Source organism: Tenrec ecaudatus, chromosome 1 (genome assembly GCF_050624435.1).
Source record: "Tenrec ecaudatus isolate mTenEca1 chromosome 1, mTenEca1.hap1, whole genome shotgun sequence".
In the NCBI taxonomy this organism is placed as follows: Eukaryota; Metazoa; Chordata; class Mammalia; order Afrosoricida; family Tenrecidae; genus Tenrec; species Tenrec ecaudatus.
In genome coordinates, this window is record NC_134530.1 from 160694263 (window position 1) to 160716670 (window position 22408).

The following is a 22408-nucleotide window of genomic DNA, read 5'->3' on the forward strand; positions in this document are numbered from 1 at the left end:
GAGGCCCTCTTTGGAATTGTAGGCCCTTTTGTTGTTCCCTCACAAATGCCATGTAAATTATGCAAGCCTTTTAGCACTTGCTGCCTTTCTGTCCCAGCTCTTGGGTCTTCTTCCCTGCACTGTAGCCTCCATGAATTCCTTACTCTCACCTCAACTCAGTGCCCTTTGGGTGCCCCTCCGTAGTTGGCAGTTGAATTTTACGGTAAGGCCCAGCTTGTTTATTTATTTCTCAGGGCTCACAGTTCTGATCTGTTGTCCACTGTCTGAAAATACTTATTTCCTGTATTTTTTCCAGTTGGCGAGTTGCTTACAGTGGGAGGTTAATCTTAGACCAACAGAAAGTTCCCTGAATTGTCCTGTACAAGCAGTGTCTTTTTATTTAAAGATAATTCAACTAAAAGCTGCTTTAAAAATAAATAAAATTTAATTTAAAAAATAAAAGCTGGTTTTAAATTAACTTTTTGAAAAACAAAAGACACTTTAAGTGAAAATACAAGTAACAAACTAGGAAACATATTTGCAGTACATATACGAAAAAGATTTTAGAGAACTCTACAGGTCAGCGTAAAAATCTGTAAGAAAATCTAGTGGTGAGCACCGAAGTGTTTTGTAACAGAGGAAGTTATTTTAGCTAGTAAGCATATGAAAAGATGTTCCACACCGCTGTCGTTGCTGGGTGCTGTCAAGCCAGCGTGGACGCATCGCGCCCCTGTGTACTAACCGAACCCCGAGACCATCTTCACCAATGAGATCCGGGAGCCCATTTTCACGGACTCTGTTTTTTACCAAGCATGAAGTCCTCTTCCGTGAGCTGGTCTTTCCCGATAACCTGCCTGAAGTACATGAAATGAAGCCTCACCTCTAAAGGGCATTCTAGCTGTACTTCCTTTAAGACAGATTTGTTTGTGGTTTCTAGCCTGGTGGCTGGTGGTACTGGCGGTTAGTTAGGTGTTGTCCAGTCGGTTCTGACTCACAGTGACCCTGTGTGCAGCAGAACAGAGCACTTCCCGGCCCTGTGGCAGTCTCACCATTGTTTGAGCCCATTGTTGCAGCCACTGCGTCAATGGGGTCTTCCTCCTTTTCGCTGCCCCTCTATGTGCCAAGCACAAATTCGCTCAGTCCAGACTCCTCTCTTCTGCTAACGAGTCCACAGTGCTTCAGTGTTGTGCAACAACGCCATAACCCACTGGCTTCCATTCTTCTTTATTGTTCAGCTTTCACACGCGGCACAGGCAGCTGACAATACAGTGGCGCGATCCAGGTGGACCTTAGTCCCCAGAGTGGCACCTTGCTTTTTAACCCCGTAACAGAATTTTGTAAGGCAGATTTGCCCAATGTAAGACTGTCCTTTAATTTCTCTACTGCCGCTTCCCTGAGCATTGATTGTGGATCCAAATAAAATTAAATTCTTGAGCACTTTTATAACCTTTTCTCCATTTATCATGATCTTGCCTGTTGGTGTACTTGTAAAGATTTTTGTTTTCTTTACATTGAGTTGAATTTCATATACTATTAGCAAAAAAAACACTGAAAATTTGTTCACTACCTTCCGTTAGTCATTACAAAACCCCCCACAAACCCATTGTGGATATAGAGTGGATCCTAACCCAACCTCATTGCCACTGAGTCAGTCTGACTCATAGGGAACCTAGATAGGGTTTCTGAGACGATAAATATCTTGTGTATTTCTTTTCCCTATTTTTTAGAGAGTCTCTTCCTGCTCTTATCTCCCTGCCTTGCCCCAAAATCCTTCATCCATACAATTCAATCATGTCAAGAAGGGTTGTACAATTACCACTACAATTAATTTTAGAACATTTTCTTCTTTGTACAGTTATTCATGTAATTTTTTTAAATTGTGGCAAAAGATTACACGATACATTGAGACTAAAAATAAGAGAGTACACGCCCTCATCTTTCTCCTGCTAGCTAGTGGTTTTGAACCACTGACCTTGAGGTTAGCAGCCCAACACTTACCCCAGAGTACCACCAGAGCTCCTTAAAAAATAGAGGAGAACCAAACTTACTGTCATCAAGTGGATTCCAGCTCCAAGCAAGCCCATAGGGCAAAGTAGAGCTCACCAGGGTGCCCAAGGCTATATGTGCATCATTACGAGAGCAGAAAGCCCGCTTTTCTTCTCTTGGATCACCTGATGGATGAGTGTCTTTGTTTATGTTGCTGATAGGAATGTAATTGGTACAGCCACTTTAGCTTTTGTTTTGCCATTTCTCTTAATGTTGAATAATCTCAGAGCCTGTCATCTTACAGTTCTATTCGAAGGCATGTACCCTGGAGAACTTCTTACACAATAAAAGGCATGTATGCAAATGTTGATAGCAACTAGGTTGGCAATTGTTAAAGCCAAGAAGCTGCCCAAATGCCCATCTATATGAGAACAGATAAAAACACACACACCCTGAAGGGTTATATACAACAGAATGAACTTCAAAAATGAGATATTTTGAATGAGACAACTATATATATATATATATATATATATATATATATATATATATATATATATATATATTAAGGAACCACAATAAACTTTTAATAAAAGTTGAATTTTTTCCCATCTGCTTTCTTGCTGTATTTACACATATAAAAATGCATAGATTAAATACACCTATTTATATATATTTATATATACATTTCTATATTTATACCTATATATACTTTAAAAATCATTTTATTAGGGACTCATACAAATCTTTATCACAATCCATACATACATCAATTGTATAGAGCACATCTGTACATTCTTTGCCCTCATCATTTTCAAAGCATTTGCTCTCCACTTAAGCCCTTTGCATCAAGTCTTCTTTTTCCCCTTCCCTCATCAACCCTTGATAATTTATAAATTATTATTTTGTCATATCTTGCCCTGTCCGACATCTCCCTTCACCCGCTTTTCTGTTGTCTGCCCCCCAGGGAGGAGGACACATGTAGATCCTTGTAATAGGTTCTCAAGACAGCAATATTAAAGACAAAAAGTAGGCTTCAGAAGAGCTCATTTAGCAGCTCTGTATAAAACAAAAATATCCTTCAAAAATTAGAAAATTAAGTATTATAAGTGAAAAACTAAGAAAAGCAAGGAACTCGTGAGCATGAGTCAGTATGATCATTATTTGGGGGCAGAGAAGCAGGGAGATAGTGGAGGAAGAGACTAACTATGGTTATAACGAAGGATTGTCAAAATCTTAGCTTTTATTTTGGGTGGTTTTTATGTGATTAAAAATAAGAGATTAAAAAAAATAAGATTTAATATCCCAAATTCAAAGATGGCCACAATGCAGCTCTGTGATGAACCAAGGATTAGGATTCATCCCGTTCTCTGCATATGAGGTCCAGACCAAGAAGGGAAATGACAGACGTTGAAGGTCCACATCAGCAGACACCACCACCAAACCGCCGCCGCCCTAAGTTATCTTCGACCACGCCAGTGCTCTCCATCTTTCTTTTTTAAACAAGAACTTAAGTACTTAGATTAGGGAAGGATCCCTCAGTTCAGATTTCCTAGATTTCACCCAATGAACAGCTAAGCGCGCTATCTCCTTTTGCTGTTATAAGAAACTTGAGAGTGGTAAAGAGGGTGCCCTTGCAAAGATGGGGTTAAACGGCAAGATGGCCTTAGACTAACGCGACCAGACATCCCGCTTTTGGCTGGACAGACCCACTTTTTAACAATTGGTCCCGCGTCCTGCAGAGTTTTTAAAAAAGTCCCGATTTTTGGAAACTGCATGTCAAGCTAGGGTATACGGTTTTCAGCTGCCATGTGGCTATTTCGCCAGGATATGAGTTTTATCAATGGTGTCCCGCTTTACCAATGTTAAAATCTGGTCACCTTACCTTAGACACAGAAAGTTAACCATTATATATATATGGAAGATTTATCCAGTTCGGTACCTCCTATGGGAGCTGGGCCTGAGTGATGTCACTTTCTCAACAGCTAAATCTTTTTTTAAAATCATTTTATTAGGGGCTCATACAACTCTTATCACAATCCATACATACATACATCAATTGTGTAAAGCACATTTGTACATTCATTGCCCTCATCATTCTCAAAACATTTGCTCTCCACTTAAGCCCCTGGCATCAGCTCCTCATTTTCCCCCCTCCCTCCATGCTCCCCCCTGCCTCATCAACCCTTGATAATTTATAAATTATTATTTTGTCATATCTTACACTGGCCGATGTCTCCCTTCACCCACTTTTGTGTTGTCTGTTCCCCAGGGAGGAGGTCACATGTAGGTCCCTGTAATTGGTTCCACCCTCCCGGTATCACCACTCTCACCACTGGTCCTGAAGGGATCATCTGCCCTGCATTCCCTGTGTTTCCAGTTCCTATCTGCACCAGTGTACATCCTCTGGTCTAGCCAGACTTGTAAGGTAGAATTGGGATCATGGTAGTGGGGTGGAGAGGAAGCATTTAGGAACTGGAGGAAAGTTGTATGTTTCATCGTTGCTATACTGCACCCTGACTGGCTCACCTCCTCCCCACGACCCTTCCATAAGGGGGTGTATGGATGGGCTTTGGGTCTCCACTCCGCACTCCCCCCTCATGCACAATGATATGATTTTTTTTGTTCTGATAATGCCTGATACCTGATCCCTTTGACACCTCGTGATCGCACAGGCTGGTGTGTTTCTTCCATGTGGGCTTTATTGCTTCTGAGCTAGATGGCCGCTTGTTTACCTTCAAGCCTTTAAGACCCCAGATGCTATATCTTTTGACAGCTGGGCGCTATCAGCTTTCTTCACCACACTTGCCTATGCACCCATTTGTCTTCAGTGATCGTTACAGGGAGGTGAGCACACAATGATAAGATTCTTTTTGTTCTTTGATGTCTGATACCCGATCCTTTCGGCACCTCGTGATCCCACAGGCTGGTGTGCTTCCTCCATGTGGGCTTTGTTGCTTCTGAGCTGGATGGCCGCTTGTTCACCTTCAACAGCTAAATCTTAAGGAAGTTCTCTTCTCTGTGTTAGTAGTATTGTTTCTACTGATTATATTAGAGGTTTGAGGAAATGAACATTTAATATTTAGAACCCTTATGGACTGAGCAGTTACCATTTGAAACATTTAGGAAATGTGTGGACTGGAGTTAAGGAACCAGCAGAACCACGATCCCTGACCCAGAGCAGAGACCTCAGAGATATTGTAGGCTCAGTCCCAGACCACGGCAATAGGAGACTCTCAAAATAAAGCAAGTCTCACCAAGTGTTTGGCTCCCAGTGCATATAAAAGATGCCTATCCACTGTGCTTGGTGTACTCAGTGTGCCAGGATCATTGGGGTAAGGCCTGAAATACTGTGAGAACGACCACGGTGTGACCGACGGGAAGTGAGCACAGGCTGTTGGAACCGGACAGCGCTCTAGACTGCTCCATGCAGGATGATACCGGTGCCCTTTTATCTTCAAGGCGGTATCTGCACAGCACAATAAAGTAAAGCCCACTACAAGGAGAGAGGCCTGTACTGTTAGGCTCGCTTCCCCTAGAGTGGTTTGTGCTCACTGTAACAACCTCAGGTACCATCTTCTGGCATATAGTCCCTAGAGCTAAGTCGTAAGGGGAGGGAGGGAGAAGGAGCAGACTAATCTGTCCTGAAGGAAGTAGACAGCCAGGATGCTCCATAGAGACAAGGGCGGTGAGACTTCATCTCGCACAGTTGGCCCTTTCATCAAGAGAGCCCCATCCCTGGAAGAGGCCGTCGTGGTTGGTAAAGTGGAAGGGCATCGACGAAGGGAAAGGCCCTTGACTAGATGGATTGACACAGCGGCTGCCGCATGGGCTGAAACATAACAATTGTGAGGGGGGCCCAGGATCTGGTGACGGTTCATTCTGTTGTGCGTAGGGTAGCTTATGCGTTAGAACCGACTGGACAGCACCTAACAACAGTACCACAGTTACAGGCCAACTGGACGGCATGTCTGAGGGCTTGCGGTACGGTGGAGCTCTCAGCAGCACTGCCTCCTGAGAGTGTGCAGCGATGAATTAGTTCCTGTTTTTAATTAATTAAAAGATCATTTTATTGGGGGCTCTTCCAGCTCTTATAACAATCCATACGTCAATTGTATCCAGCATATTTGTATCTAAGTTGCCCTCATTGTTTTCTAAACATTTACTTTCTATTTGAGCCCTTGGTAACAGCTCCTCTTTTTCCTCCCAACCCCCACTTGTGATCTCTTGATAAATTAAAAATTATTAAATTATTATTTTCATAACTTACACTGACCACTCTCTCACTGCCCCCACGATTTCTGTTTGTTCCCTCTAATGGAGTGTGTGTGTGTGTGATGTGTTGATCAACGGTTCTTTTGTTGAAGTGATGGACATTTTAAACTTCTAGGCAAAGCATTTAAACAGAGACGAGGCGACTCAGTTATTTTTTGCACATGAATATGTGTGAACCCGAGAAATGAATGGTTAAACCTTAGAGCGAAGGAAAGAAATAGTCATTGTGATCTCTTTTTGCATGTTTCTCACGGAAGCACAGCTTCATTTAAGAACATTTTGTTTTTTGCGGAAGCCATCCACGCCAACATTAGCGTATGACATGGCTGTGTCGTGAGCAGCCCGCTTGCCCCTTGAACTTCTCACTGAGAAGGGGCTGTTGTACCAGAGGCTGTCTGAAGCTCATCTCCGCACCTTACGTAGAAACTGAAAGTTGAAATCCTTTTAGGGAGTTTGTGGGAATTTTCACAAAGACCTCTCAAGCGGCAGGGCTTGTCCGCCCTAGGACATGCTTCCTGGACTTGAAACTGCGGGAACACCACTGAGGAAGCACAGTCACAGGCTGCTATTCTCGCAAGAATAACTAGTTATAGCTCCTTTTCTTTTTTCTTGTGTAAAGACCGAACTCAAACTGGTTCCACAACACCAACAGGGTATGGACTTGCGTTTTAAGCAAAGCAATTCTGCAGTTACTGGGGGGATTTGGAAAGTTTAGTGTGAGGGCAAAGTATACGAGACCCGACTGATAGACTTCTTGGAGGGCGCAGCCTCCTACGAGAGTGTGGTCTTGTGTGCGGGAACATCTTCCCTGTGCCCTTGTGCCCTAGAAGGCAGTGATGGGGAGACTGGTTAACACGTGGGATCCCTTGCAATCCACTAGGAGACTGAGTGTTAACCACAGGAAGAAAACTCACCGACCTGGGCTGCACACACCCCTGGAGGCGGTTTGAGAGTGATCAGGGCCACATTTTCATTGGGAGGTGTCGGAGGCGGAGGGTGGTAGGAGAGGAGTTTTGAGTTGCATGTAGTCCATACTCCCTGAATGAAAGAAGCACGGGGTCTTCCTGAGCTGGTGGGAAAGGCCTGTTTATACTTGGCGACTAACTCGGTTTCTTGAGCCGATCTTCTGTTTCGTGCACACTTAAAAGACTCATTTGACTTTTGCTAGGCCAGAAAATGGGATCTGGAGGCTAATTTTTCCATTTCTACATTACTTGGTATATTCTAAGAATGCAAAGCAACTGGGAATATTTTGATTTTTCAAGATTACTCATTCCACCATTTTCTTGTATGAGAGCATATAAGCTGTGTATACATGCATCCATTCATGTGTTCAACAAAAACCTCTGCCTGGTTTCTCCACCCTTGTCCTGGTCGGCACTGTCTTCATGACGGAGGGAAAGGAAGGAAACTGAGGGAGATCAGCCTTCAGGAAAGGAGTTTTTGCGGAAATGCCACTATTAAAACGCTGAATTGGCAAATCAATCTCTCTCTCTCTCTCTCCAATCTTGGTGAAGTGCTCAGCCACTAACCAAAACCAAAAGGTCGATCAGGTTCGAGCCCACCAGCTGCTCTGCAGGAGGCAGATGAGGCTGGCCATTTCTGTGTTGATTTACAGCCTTGGAATCCCGTATAAGACTGTTCTGGTCTGTCCTGTAAGGTTGCTGTGAGTCAAAACTAACTTGGTGGCATTAAGTTTAGTGTAGGAGTTTAGAGTAAACATCACTGAATCTGCTTGATAATCAGCTCTAGCTCTTATGTTCCCGTCCAGACTCACTTGCTTGTCCATTCACCTTGACTTTGAATGGCTCTTACCTTTCTGAAAACAAAGCCCACCCTTACTTGCCTTTGAAAACACTTAACACGGGGTGTTGCAGACAGTTTTCTTAGTAAAAATAAGATCATGTTTCTAAGAAGGAGGTATCCTGTTCTGTACATATAACTTGCGATATCATTATTAAAAGTAAGTCTTCTTTTAAAGTGGCCTGCCTAGGTTCTCTGCTAACTGAATAGCGGATTTCCCCTAGCCAGGATCCAACTGCACCTGGCTTGACTGGCTTCTGTGACTTAATCTGTTGTAAGAAGGCTTTTCTGTGCTCTTCTCCTTCACCAGGTGTACAATGTTTACATGGCAGGGAGGCAGCTGTGTTCTAAACGGTACCGGGAGTTTGCCATTCTACACCAGAACCTGAAGAGAGAATTTGCCAACTTTACATTTCCCCGACTTCCAGGGAAGTGGCCATTCTCGTTATCAGAACAGCAACTAGATGCCCGACGTCGGGGCTTGGAAGAATATCTAGAAAAAGGTAAGCCAGCTCATTGACGTCTGCTGTCCCGAGAGGAGACCCTGGGTGAGGTATGCAGTGCAGCTCCTACATGCCACAGCTGAACTTGCTGTGACTCGGCATAATGAAGGCCAGGTGTCTGGCTGGAGGTGTTTAGTGATCTGAACTTGGAAGACTTTGGACAGAAATATTCAGTACCATGAGTGGTAGTCTCTACAGGCTCACGACACATTTACCAACAAGAGCAAAATGCACAATTTATTTTTGATGAACTGATTTATAGGGCTACAGGACCTTAATTTATAGGGTTGTATTATTTAGTGGTGAACATATGTACTCAGCATTATGCTGAATTGAGTATGACAGTAAGTGGTGAGTATTTAAGTTGTTTTCCTTAAAATGCCTCTTGGCTCACCTGCATGTCCGACTTAAAAGTTCCTTTTACAGCGCTTTTAGGCAGGCTATATATAGGTCATAGTATTAAAATAGGCCTTTTATCCAGGACCTTCCAAACAATACAATAGGAGTTTGTGGGTGCTTGAATATTTATCTACCCATAGATGGCAGGAAAATGCCACAAATCTCCCCAAAAAGGTAGTTCAGTTTGTAGCTCAGAGAAAAGATCTTGCCTCATCATATTATAGTTACATCATTTGCTAGCGACATGGTAGGGTTTCCCTTAAAATAGTAGTTTAATAGTTAGGATAATGGTCTTACCTGGCTTCTGGTTATCCTGTCTTTGTGTCCTTGTAGAAGAACTAATTGACCTAGTTGAAACTTTTGTAAAAACTTTGGTAGAGAAACTTGACCCTGAAGAAAACCTGTTTCCCCCATGGAAGGCAATGAAACTACCTTGTTCGTTTTCAGTTCTTTTCTAACATGGAATGGCCTCTAAACACAGCCCTTGGGAAATAAGAAAGGGAGCGATTTTCTTAATCAAATGGAAGTAAAATAATTTACCATTCTCATGAGAGTGTCAGGAAATTAACTTTCTTAGATTTGGACAATTAACTATGTAGCTGCCTGCCTGCCTTCCTTTTTCTTTCTGGGGGCGGGGGCGGGTGAGAAGGTCAAGTCAATGCGGTAAAAAGGTGTGCTCCGGCGAATACTGCACTGCCTCCCGTTTGTTCCCAATGCTGTACATGCTCAAGGTTCTCTGACTGACTTGTTCCTGGGCCAAACGAATAGTTTCCTTTTGTATTTAGCTTCTGATTACTTTACCTTGTACTATACCCCCCACCCCCAAAAAAACCCTAATGTTCTACCTTGCTAATAGTTCACACAACACTGACAACTTAGAGCTACAGAGTTCTTCTCCCCTAAGGGACTCCCTTGGACTGTCTGGCATTTTCAGCAAGCCGCATCTCTGCATCTTTCATTTTAGACCGTATTAGGCAAATGCCTTGTCATGTCTTAATCCCGTGTGCCAGGGGCAGCGTGCTGCCTCATCGTTACCTGCTGCTGCTGATTTATATTTAACCTTGATGTGATGTGGTCGCGACTTCCTCTTCTTATTTCCGGACCTCACAAGAGTTTCTTTGTTTTCTATAGTGTGCTCAATACGAGTCATTGGTGAGAGTGACATCATGCAGGAATTTCTGTCAGAATCAGATGAGGTAGGTACATAACCTTCAGATGACTCCTGACCACTCGGTGCCATCTGGGGGAAGAAAAAGATGATAATTATGCTCTCCAAACAGTATTTTTCACCATTAAAACAAATGTTTTCACGTATCCTGCCTGTCCTTCAAGGCTCATGCCACGTCCATCTTCTCTTTGAAGCCGCCTCTCATGTGGTGGCTCAAGTCATGGGGTTTTCATTTCATTATGGAGTTTTCAGTCAGTCCCACTCAGTTATCACCCTGTCAGTCTCTCGTTTCTAATAAGATTCAGCTTTTTAGAGTCAGTTAGAAGCCCTGGATGGTACAGAGTGAAAGTACTTAGTTAAATTCCAGGGTTGGTGGTCCCTCGGAAGAAAGTCCTGGCAGTCTGTTTGAGAAATGTCAGAGCCATTGAAAACCCAACGGGAAGTATTTCTACTTTTGAGAAACGTGGATCCGCCATGAGTTTCAGTCACCTCAGTGGCAGTTGCTGTGTCTCCCCTTTCAGCGTGAATGCTCTGTAAGAAAGAGCGCTCTCTTTACAGCCCCCAGTGCCTGCCACGGTGCCAAGTGTGCTAGAGCTGCTTAACCAGTGTTCACTGGACGGGGGGGTGGGTATCCAGTGCTGATAGTTTAAGTAGTGGGTTAGCCACTGTTCCAGGACTTACAATACAGTGATGCTTACAGTGGTGTTAAGCAATGAGTAGTACTCTGTTAAGTGTTAAAAGTTCTTTGTTATTTCTCACTAATGAGAATTACAAAGTAAAAAAAATCTGTTAGAGAAAGGTGTTAACCATCAAAGGCAATTAAAAAAAGGATTTCTTTTGAATTTTGGATAAGAAGTATATCTTTGCTGAAAGAAAATTAGGCATCAGGTGAACTCAGATCCTTGAGCCCTGCATAGTATTCTTTTCAAAAATACTGTGCTTGCTTCAGGGTTCAGAAAAGAAGGTAAGAGACACTTGAACCCATCTAAGATGCCCAACCATTTCAAACCAGAGATTCCGCCTCCCCCCCCCACTCTTGGATTCCAAATGGGGTAAGGGAATTAACCCAAAAATCTCATCTATGTTTGACCTAGACTGCTTCACACGTTTCCTGTTTTGAAATGTGAACATGTTGGATTCAAGATGTTTCTTTCCTCCCTGTTCATCTTAAAGGTTAACTTCTGCTGCAGCCAAATGTCAGCTCGATGACTTGTAAATGTACTAAGTTTTGTTGTTCTCCACTCCCCCCCCCCCCACCTTTCATTAGAGCTTGCCCTCTATCACATGTTTAGGTTCTTCTTTAGGTAGCAAGTTACAGAGCGAATAAGCCAGTCATAAATTCTTTCTCCATTTTCCCTCCCAGAACTACAATGGTGTGTCCGACGTAGAGCTAAGAGTAGCATTACCCGATGGGACAACAGTCACGGTCAGGGTGAAAAAGAACAGCACCACAGACCAAGTCTATCAGGTAAAGTACACTTGAGGTGGAATGATGAGTTAATCCATACAAAGTGATCAGCGTGTGTAGCCTGTGATAAATATTAACAGTGTTAACTACTCTTGTTGTTAGTGTAAAATACTTTGTCCTCCTTGAAAGAAAGGTGCATTAAAAATCCCACAATGTAGTGGTTGTGATGAAGAAGCCCTGCATGGCACAAATGCTGACTCTTAACCACTAGCCAGAAAGTTGACGGTTCAAATCTACCCAGAGGCGCCACAGAAGACTGTCCTGGTGGACTACTTCTGAAAGGCCACAGCCTTAAATAAGTAAAAACCCTATGGGTGATTCTGCCCTGTCCACATGGGTTGCCATGAGTCAGAATCCACTCTTTGGCAGCTAATAACAAGTAGTTCCTTTTTTTTAAATGTATTTTATTTATAATATAAATAAATCTGTAAACAGTTTTATTGGCACTTCATCCACATACCATACAGTTCAGTAGTTCAGTCATATCAAGAAGTTACACATTTGTTACCACAATCAATTTTAGAACATGTTCTTCCTTGTATTCACTGTTACTAATGTAATTGTTTTTGTGTGGCAAAAATATACACAAAAAATTCTACCAATTCAACAGTTTCTACTTGTATACATCAGTGCCATTGACTCTACTCTTTGTGTTGTGCTCTTATTATTGACACCTTTTTCCAAGTTATTCCACCACCATTAACTTAAACTCAATGCTCCCTAAGCAGACTCTTCCTCCTTCACCTATGGTAACCATTGGTCAACCTTGGTTTCTTTTTTGTTAGTAATCTTCTCGATGTCATGCACTTCCATAGTTGAGTCACTAAAAAGTAGTGCTGATTACCCACTGCCATTGAGTTGATTCTGACCCATAGTCCTTTCAGGACAGGGCAGGACTGCTCCATAGCGTTTCTGAGACTGTAAGTCTTTATGAGAGCAGATTGCCGCCACGTCTTTAAGTAGTGTCTTCTAGATTTGAACCAGCAACTTGCCAGTTAACAGCTCACTGAGTCACCATGGGGTGATTAACTCCTCTGTTTTTTAATCAGGATTGGGTAACTATCGTCAGGTGGATGATTCAAACCCACCAGTCGCCATGAGGGAAAAAGCTAAGATGGTCTGCTCCCACAAAGATGTACAGCTTTGGACAGCCCCGTACAGAAAGGTCAGGGAGGAAACGAGCCAGTCAGGGTGCAGGGTAGCACCGATGAAAAATACAGCTTTCCTCTAGTTCTTAAATGCTTCCTCCGCCCACTATCATGATCCCATTCTACCTTACAAATCCTGCTAGACCAGAGGATGTACACTGGTACAGATAGGAACTGGAAACACAGGGAACCCAGGACAGATGAACCCTTCAGGACCAGTAGTGAGAGTAGCAATACCGGGAGGGTAATGGGAAGGTGGGGTGGAAAGGGGGAACCGATTACAAGGATCTACATATAACCCCCCTCCCTGGGGGATGGACAGCAGAAAAGTGGGTGAAGGGAGATGTTGGACAGTGTAAGACATGACAAAATAATAATAATTTATAAATTATCAAGGGTTCGTGAGGGAGGGGGGTGTGGAAGGAGGGGAAAATTGAGAAGCTGATACCAAGGGCTCAAGTAGAAAGCAAATGTTTTGAGAATGATGATGGCAGCAAATGTACGAATATGCTTGACACAATGGATATATAGATTGTGATAAGAGTTGTACGAGCCCCCAATAAAATTATTTTTTTTAATAGGAGAAAAAAATTAGTTTTCAAAAAAAATAAATAAATTAGTTTTCGAAACACTATCTAGGCTTGTAATTGGGTGGAATTGAGTGAATGTCAGAGTGTTTGGTTTAAATAGCATATGTGTAAGCAGAGAGACTAGTCCAGTGAACTTCCATAGACTGAAACATGAATAACCCTCCCTGGCACTGAGTCAATGTGGACTCACAAAGACCCTATAGGACAGGGTAGAATTGCCTTTGTGAGTTTCTGAGGCTGTAACTGTTTACAGGAGTAGAAATCCCCATCTTTCTTCTGAGGAGCCGTTGGTGGTTTGAACTGCTGACCTTGCGGTTTGCAGCCCAATACGCAACCACTTACACTACCAATTTGAAATCATTAATATTCAATAATTATCAAATTTGCATCATCTTCCCCTTCTCCTTTTCCCTATTTTTTTAATCTCTTAAGATTGGATTTATTTATAATTCAATATATATTTCTAAATCTATGTAGACATAACCAAAATGCCATTATCACACTAAAAATGTTTAAGAACCTTCCTTTGTATTACCTTATAACTAACCCATAGTCAAATTTTTCTAGTTGTCTAAAAATTATTATGGGTGGCTTGTTAAAATCTGGTTCTAAACAAGTTGCTCACAGCTTCTTGCTTTAATATAGATCAGTTCCTGACCTGTTAACTGCTTTGGAGTCTTTGGTTGGTTGGTTGTTTTGTTGTTGTTTTTTTTACGCTGCCAATTTTTTTGTTTTAAAAATTGGGCTCCTGCCCTGTGGAAAGTCCCCTATTCTGAATTTGCCCACTTGTTTTCTTGTGGCTTCATTTATCATGGGACTTTTCTGTATGGAGACTTTGATGAGATTCAGGTTCAGTTGTGAAACTTCGTAACTGATGCTGTGTACTTCATCGTGCTTCTCAACAAGATTGATGTAGTACCTGCCATCCGGCTTTGAGTGATACTGAAATTGACCAGGAGGACGGAGGGTCCTGGTGGTGGTAACGCAGTCCCTCCATTGTGAAGCCCCCGCATGCCGGTCTCTCCCTGTGCATTCCGGCGGTCTGCCTTCTTCGGATCCTACCCATTTGGTTGAAGCAGGGTGCTTACCTTTTTGTACCACCGCTGTCCCGGGCTCATCTCTATAACTACTTGCTTGGAGCTACAATTATCCACGTACAATCCAAGTTGTCCTGGCGCCTTTTAGGAAATGATGGTATTTAAAAGACCACGATGTGGATGCTAGGAATAATTACTGCTTTTCGGCCTTTTTATTGTCATTGACCCTGATGTGATTAAGATTTTCAGGGAAATGAACAGGCTTCTGGGTATTGGTCTTTATTTTTCTTGTGGAGCAAACAGGAAGGCTCTTCCCCATGTGCTGTAACTATGGCAAAAGATTTACCCAGGATTTGCAGTTATTTCTGCAATGATATAGTGGTGAAGTGGTTCCAGGGAAAACATGAACTTTTTTGTTGGGACTTCTACCTAGGAGCTGTTCTGAAACCTTGAAAGCCTCTGTCTCCACCTGGTCAGGGTGGACCGGCCACTCAGAGTGCCCGTGCTCATCCCTGGCCGCTTCCTCACATCTGGCCTAGGGAGCAGATATGGGAAGAAAGAGTATAATCATAATTGGTTTGCTCAGATACTTACTACATGTCAGCAATTTTATCTTGTTTAATTAGCACTTTATTTATATTGAGATGGAACTGGAAAAGGACTTTTGGGCCCTCATAGTTTCCAATTTTTACTATTTTGTATTTAATCTCAGTTTTCATTTATTCACCATTTATTTATTGATTATCTCTTTTGTTTTAATTGCACCCCCCATTTTGTTATGCAGTGCCTTAGTTCCTAGAGGAAAGGACTGATACTTTTGTGCTATGCCTCTCTTGCCCCAGTGTCTTGCTATTTTTATGGGGATATCAATGATGGTAATTCTTAGGCAGTGGTGACACTTCGTGTCTACCCCCTGTAACATGCACCCTCTGAACCATAACGAAAATAATTTATGAGCAAAACTGACAAAAAATATTTTAGCCTAAGAACCAGAGTTTAAATCTTAGGTTTTGTCTGCGTTGGATGGAAGCCGGGTATGTGAGGCTGGCTGTGCCGGTTCTCCGTAAGATCTGCCCTATCAGGCCCACTTCCTGTAGGGGCTGTGAAAAGACCCTCTTGGGGTGGAAGTCTGCTGTAGAGAGGAAGGCTGCCGTGTGTGTAAGGAGAGACCGTTCCAGCCAGCATCGAAGGGGGAAGTTCATATCTAGAGTTCATAGTTGTTTGGATCAAATACATATAGGGTTTGCCTTGGTTTGGTTCATCTCTTTTCTTCCACAAATCGCATGCACGGGTGCATGTCCATGTCTTTGAAACCAGGCTAGGTGAACCAGGAATTTAATTGTGAAGCCAACATGGAGACCCCCTGTCGCCACACTCTGCCTTTCCCGCAGCACTGTCTGACTTAGTGTCCCTGGAACTAATCTGTCCTGTTACATCTCAGGCCATTGCAGCAAAGGTCGGCATGGACAGCACCACGGTGAATTACTTTGCCTTATTTGAAGTGATCAACCATTCCTTTGGTAAGTGCTAGTGGCTGAATTTGGGTGGGGTGGGGTGGGGTGTGCTTTATACTAATACTGTTACCTGAAGCTCCCTGAGGCTGTCTGACTGAAACCATGTGTCCAGAGAGGAGCTTGAGAACCCCACTCGTCAGAATGCAGGCATCTGGCCATTGCTGGTCCTCTTTTCCCTCGTTCATAAGTTAATAGGCGCTCTGGTGGCACAGTGGGTATGCGTTGAGCTGCCAACCACAAGCCACCAGCTGCTCCTCCGGAGAAAGACATGGCAGTTAAACTCTCAGAAGCCCACGGGGCAGTTCTCCCCTGTCTTACCCCCTCGATAGCAGTGAGCTAAATCAGCTATTTTCATGAGATTCTTTTAAGTAAAAGGTACAAAATTCACATACTATATATACTCGTGTATAAGCTGAGTTTTTCAGCATATTTTTAATGCAGTTTTTGTGGTAAAATCAGGTGCCCTGGCTGACATTCGGGTTGGCTTATATATGGTATTTAATGACACATCCTTAAGAATTAATTAAGCTTTTGCTTTTTTAGTCAGTTGTTTTAGGAAGGGTTTTTTTTTTTTAGCAGAATAACTTTGTTTCCAAAAGTTGGCGATATTTTATTAAAGCTTAACTCTTTAACCCATATTTTTTGCATTTCTGTGTGACTAGATTTCTACTTCATAAGGTGTTTTTATTACATAGTGACAAAGTTTTGGGGATTTCTTTCTCTACAAACAAGGAATGAGGGACACCTTGGCCACATAAAGGGACAGAAGTCTGAGGCTTGCTCTGAGTGGCACCGCCCCCCCTCCCCCCAGGTTAAGGCAGGAAACAACTCAAACAATAGTGGTTGAACAGACCCTTCCTCATCCCAGAAAGGAGCTTGGTCAACCCAGAGCCTCGTGTGGCCTCAGGTCAAGGTCAAGGCCAAACTGCTAGCTTGACTCTCCTTCAAGTGGTCATGTTCCTATGGATCTTCCTTCTCCTAACCCCTTCCTCCTCACTGCCATCGGATCATTTCCGACTTACTGTCAGGAGTGACCCACTTCTGGACTGAATAGGACTACTTAAGAGTTTCTAGGTTTTAAATGATTAAGGGACCCAATTGCCACATCTCTCTTGTGTGAAGCAGCTGGTGGGTTTGAACTGCTGACCTTTCAAGTAGCAGTCCAATGCTTAGCCCACGTTACCACCAGGACTCCTACATCCTCACTTTGAAAACAAACAAAACAAAATCAGTGGCCATCTAGTCGATTCCAACTTCTGGCGACTGTGTAAGTGTGACAGCAGAGCGCGCCCCATTGGACGGACAAGCCTCACGTGTGGGAAGTGGATCATCAGGATTTTCTGCTTAGGGACCGCTGGGTGGGTTCAAAGCGCCAACCTTTCAGTCAGCAGTTGAGCACTTAATTGTGCCACCCAGGGACTCCACAGCCTAACTCACTCACTGCCATCGACCCCATAGGACAGAGTAGGATTGCATCTCTGAGTTTCTGAGACTAACTCTTTAGGGGGAATAGAAAGCCTTGTCTTTCTCCCAAGAGGCAGCTGGTGGTTTCAAACTGCTGACCTTGTGGTTAGCAGCCCCAGGAGTAACCACTCTGCTACCAGGATCCCCTCTACAGCCTAACTAAGTTGATATAAATGATGCTACCAAGATTACCAGGTAACAAGGACAGTTGAATTCTAGTCTTAACCCTTTTTTCTAAGCTTTGGCTTTACTTTATATAAAATAGAAATGCCAAACCTGCGTTTTCAGTATCATAAAGCCATCTAAACATCAAGGGAAGAAAACTGAGTCTTTGAGCCCTTACTAATAGAAGCAGTCCACTGAGAATTTCCACATGAGAGATTCTAGATGTACCTTAGCTAAGAGGGAGACTTGTTTTCAGCATGGTCAGCGGGCATCAGCTGTAACTTGCCAGTAGTAGGTGAGGTGTGTTGACTGTGTCAGAGCGCGTGCTGTCTGCAGTCAGCAGTCAGCTTGCTAAACGAGGAGCCCCTCATTCAGGTCCGTTTGAGGCTTAGCTGGACGGGGTCAGAGGAGTAGATTTGCCTAAACCAGCAGTTCTCAACCTGTGGGTCACAACCTCTTTGGTGGCTGAACGAGCCTTTCACAGAGGTTCCTGATTCATAACAGTAGCAAAATGACAGTGATGAAGTAGCAATGAAAATAACTTGATGAATGTACAGATGTGCTTTATACAAGTGATGTATGTATATGTATGGATTGTGATAAGAGTTGTATGAGTCCCTAATAAAATGTAAAAAAAAGAGGAGGAAAAAAAAGAAAATGATTACAGCAAAGAATGTACAGATGTGCTTTATACAGTTGATGTATGTATATGTATGGACTGTGATAAGAGTTGTATGAGCCCCTAATAAATTGTTTTAAAAAAAATAACTTGATGGTTGGGGGTCACCACCACATGAGGAACTGTGTGAAAGGTCGCGGCATGAGGAAGGTTGGGAGCCACTGGCCAAACAGTTATTTTTTGCTCCCCAGGCAGCGCTCCCTGATGGATTTGAGAGCTGCTGGTGTGGTGTCATTTGGTTAATGATAATCTGCCACTCTTTTTTGTAGCCTGCCGCTCTTGATCTGTGTCTGGTAGTATGGGCTTGGGACGTTTCTTACAAGCGCTTTACCCCAGCTTTATTCACTTTGTCTTCTCTTTAGTACGGAAGCTGGCACCTAATGAATTTCCTCACAAACTCTACGTTCAGAATTACACATCAGCAGTGCCAGGCACCTGCCTGACCATTCGGAAGTGGCTTTTTACAACCGAAGAAGAAATCCTTCTAAATGACAATGACCTTGCTGTTACTTACTTCTTTCATCAGGTGGGTGAAATGACCTCCCTGGAAAGTGCTTATTACTGGTTCTGCTGTTTGTAGTGGGTTGTTGGCTAGTTCAGTGTCAGCCCTGAGGTGTAATGCGCCTCTGTGCCCCTGGGTCTTAGTTACAGTTGTAAAATATTTTACTGCATTTCTCCCCAATATAAGTACTTGTCAAATGAAGATATCCTGTTGTTTAAAATATGTTGTGTTTATACAGGTGAACATTATGCACTGAGTTTAAAGCAGCCAATAGCTTTGCAGGGTTGCCCACTTCCCCTCATGTCATTCGCCAGGCCGTCACTTTCACTGAACTTTGCTCTGGCCATTTGGTTGGGTTGGCATAGCCAGGGCTGTTCCTTCACGTCTCTCGTGTAGCTTGGTTGTACTGTCGTGAGTAGGCTTTCCAGAGGCTCGCGCTCTCTCAATTTCCACTGAGAAGAGGGGACTTAGCTTTTTACTCCAAACCTCTTTCAGCTCCCCTGTCCTCCTAATTCTAGGGAGCTCTGCTGGCAGACGGGGTTACACATTGGGCTGCTAACCAGATCAGCACTTCAAAATCACCAGCTGCTCCACAGGAGAAAAATGAGAATTTTACTCCCAGAAAGATTTACCACCTCAGAAGCCGACAGGGGGAGTTTGACTCTGTCCAGTAGGGTCACCGTGAGTCAGAATGGACTCCTTGGCAGTGCTTTGATTGTAGTGTCCTTCATTAATATAGCTAAATGATCATATCTGTGGGGTCGGTATTCAGTGTTTCCACATGAAAACACTGCATGGCAGAGCACATGGTAAATACCATGGCTTCGAGCCAGTTCATTCCTGTTTGACCTTTGCTGAGTATTTCCATTTCTAACCCACGCACTCTGAATCAGAATCACGTTTAACAAGATCCCCAGAGACTCCTCACAGATTCCCAGGGGGGCCCTGGGTACATACCTAGGGATCTTGTTAACGTGTGGATTGTGACTCAGTTTAACTGGGGTCGAAATACAAATTCTCAGTAGGGGGTCAAACTGGAATGAACCAGCGAGAAGCTGTCCTGGTAAAGACTTCCTCTACAATGTTGTGTTTTCCCTGGTTTGTTTGTTTGTTTTCATAGCTCTCCTTTTCCCATTTATTTATTGGCTTTCCGCATACTTATAATCCATTCCCCACTCAGACGCTTTGCCAGTCGGCCGCACCACATACTATTTGCCCTCTCCTTTCGGAAGAAGTCTCGGGGCACGGTGGCCTCTCCCAGTCTGCACTGGAGCCCTCTCTGGTGCGTGCCGGCACCGCCCTGCCCATCACTCTCTCCTGCCTGCAATTTCCCCTCTCTCTCTCTCTCTCTCTCTGTCTCTCTCTGTCTCTCTCTCTCTCTCTCTCTCTCTCTCTCGCTCTCGCTCTCGCTCTCGCTCTGTGTGTGTGTGTTTTCCTCGTTTTGGTGAAGCGTTTTCTCAGAACTTCTCAGTGTTTCTAAGTCTTGAATGTCTAAGGACACCTTTATTTAATGCTCATGCTTGATAGATTCTAGGGTTGGGTATAGAAATTGAGGCTGAAAATTGTTTTCCCACAGGCTTTTGAGGAATTGCTACCTTCTTTCTGAGCATCCAGTGCTGCTGCTGCGAAGTCCAAAGCCACTTGGTGTCTGGCTTTCTCCCTGTGGGAAGCATGTCGGGATCTTGATGCCTCCACGGGTCGTAGCTGTCACAGCGACGTGCCTTGCTGAGGGTCTCCTTTCCATCTCTTTGCTTGAATTCCTCGGTTGGTCATTTTCTCTCTCTCTCTCTCTCCTATTCTCTCCCCGTGGAGCGTGCCTTTTTCCGACAGGGAGCTTCTTGGCCTGCTGCTGTGATTTTCTCATCTTTTCTGTCACGGCTCTCACTTCTCTGAGGGGTGGGAAGTGTGCGTGTGCGTGTAGGTACACCGAGTAGTGGAATTGCCAGGTCATCGATTCCAACGGAGCGATCCTATAGGACAGGGTAGAGCTGCTCCTGAGGGTTTGAGATTGTAAATCTCCGAATAGAAAGCCTGGTCTTTCTCCCAAGGAGCAGCTGGTGATTTTGAACTGCTGACCTTGGGGGTTAGCAGCCCAGCATGGAACCATGGCTCCTCTTGCTGGGTCATAGATATGTTTACTCCAACTGTTTAAGGAGGCACCATACATACGATTTTCCGTAGTGACTGTACCATTTTCAACCCTGCCAACTGTGTATGAGAGATCCAATCTCTCCACACCCAGCATTTGTTAGTTCTTTTTGAACTTAGCTGCTTGTTCTGGTGTGAGATGATACCTCCTTGTTTTGACTTATGTCTCTCTAAACCTAATGAAGACGCTCTCATGAGGCAGTGTGCTATAAACATTAGGCTTTTAGCTACAAGGTCAGCAGTTCAAACCACCAACCACCCCTCAGGAGAAAGATGAGGCTGTCTGCTCATAAAGAGTGACAGTCCTGGAAACCCCGTAGAGCAGTTCTGCCCTGTCCTGTAGAGTCACTGTGTATCAGTGCATTTGGTTCTTTTCTCATATTTTAAGTTTCTTTGTTGCTCAACTTTCTAAAAAATGTCCACATCTTCTCATCTTTCTCTGTATGCAATTTTATTTTATTTCCAACGGTTTGTTATTTTCTCTGAATGGTCTTTCATTACATAATTCCATTCTTGCATTGTGGTTATACTTTAACTTTCTGTGGATATTAAAAATAGTAATTAAAGTTTTATTTATTTATTGCTTGACTTCTTCCTGTGTATCCCGTCTCCTTGCTTGTTTTTATCATTGGCTGGTTTTGATCTCTGATTCGCGATAGAGGCTCACCACTAATACAAGTGGCTGCTTAAATTTAAGACAGCTAAGAGCCGACTGGAGCTCAGCTCAGCATGTGAGTGACCTTACTGATGGTGTCACTGCAGAGATACTAAGTCTCTGCCCTGCTGACTCTGGGTGGCAGTCACCTAACTGTAGGAAGTAGAGAGGGAATCAGAGCATTTGCTGCTTCAGTCGGCTTTCTAGTAACCCTCCTTGTATTAGCCAGACACCCCAACTCGGGTTTTAGACAGATGCCCACTGCTACCATTGAGTCACTTCCCACTCAGGGACCCGATATCACAGGGAAGTACGGCTGCTTGGGTTCCGAGACTGTCGTCTTCACCGGATCAGCGAGCTGTGTCATTCCTCCCACAAGGGGTCGCTGGGCCTGAGGTTGGCAGCCTGTGTTTAGTCCGAGGCACCGCCAGGGATCCTTAGATGCCACCAATTTGGGGTCTTTAGGGAATGGTATAAGTTAGTGTCCTCTTCCACTTTCTACACTTTGGGCTCCTTTCCTCCTATTCCTAATCCCGTGAATATATTCCTTGAGAGGAAGGGGAGGAGAGAGAGGGAGAGTGTATATGTCTCCATCCTTCTGGACATTTTAGTGGGGTTTTAGGAGGAAAAAGAGTAAATGCTTGTTTTTCATCCTCCATCCCTACCTGAAAGTCTTATGATCTTTTATTACAAATATTTACACATATGGATGTGTAATTTTTATGTGGTTATAATTCTAAGGCAACTTTTTCGATTTTTTTTTTACAAACCTATAAAATTCTGTTTAATTCATGGCTGAATTAATATACTTATTTAATCATTCCATCTTACCCAGGAAGTCCTTGCAATTTACTAGTTATGTTTTGTTTTGTGAACTATATGACTGTCTTAAACTTTAAACCTTTGTCATTTAAAAAAATCATTT

The 22408-nt window shown here is 43.5% G+C and overlaps 1 protein-coding gene across 2 annotated transcripts in view; it reads left to right on the forward strand.

Annotated features, from left to right (window-relative positions):
* SNX27 (sorting nexin 27) overlaps positions 1 to 22408 on the forward strand; it is an 81391-nt gene that overhangs the window by 40168 nt on the left and 18815 nt on the right. For both annotated transcript variants that reach the window (XM_075562119.1, XM_075562128.1), the window contains exons 3-7: positions 8354 to 8546; positions 10077 to 10141; positions 11477 to 11581; positions 15798 to 15876; positions 18541 to 18704. In XM_075562119.1, the coding sequence (XP_075418234.1) occupies positions 8354 to 8546; positions 10077 to 10141; positions 11477 to 11581; positions 15798 to 15876; positions 18541 to 18704 (606 nt within the window). The remainder of the gene's footprint in view (positions 1 to 8353; positions 8547 to 10076; positions 10142 to 11476; positions 11582 to 15797; positions 15877 to 18540; positions 18705 to 22408) is intronic.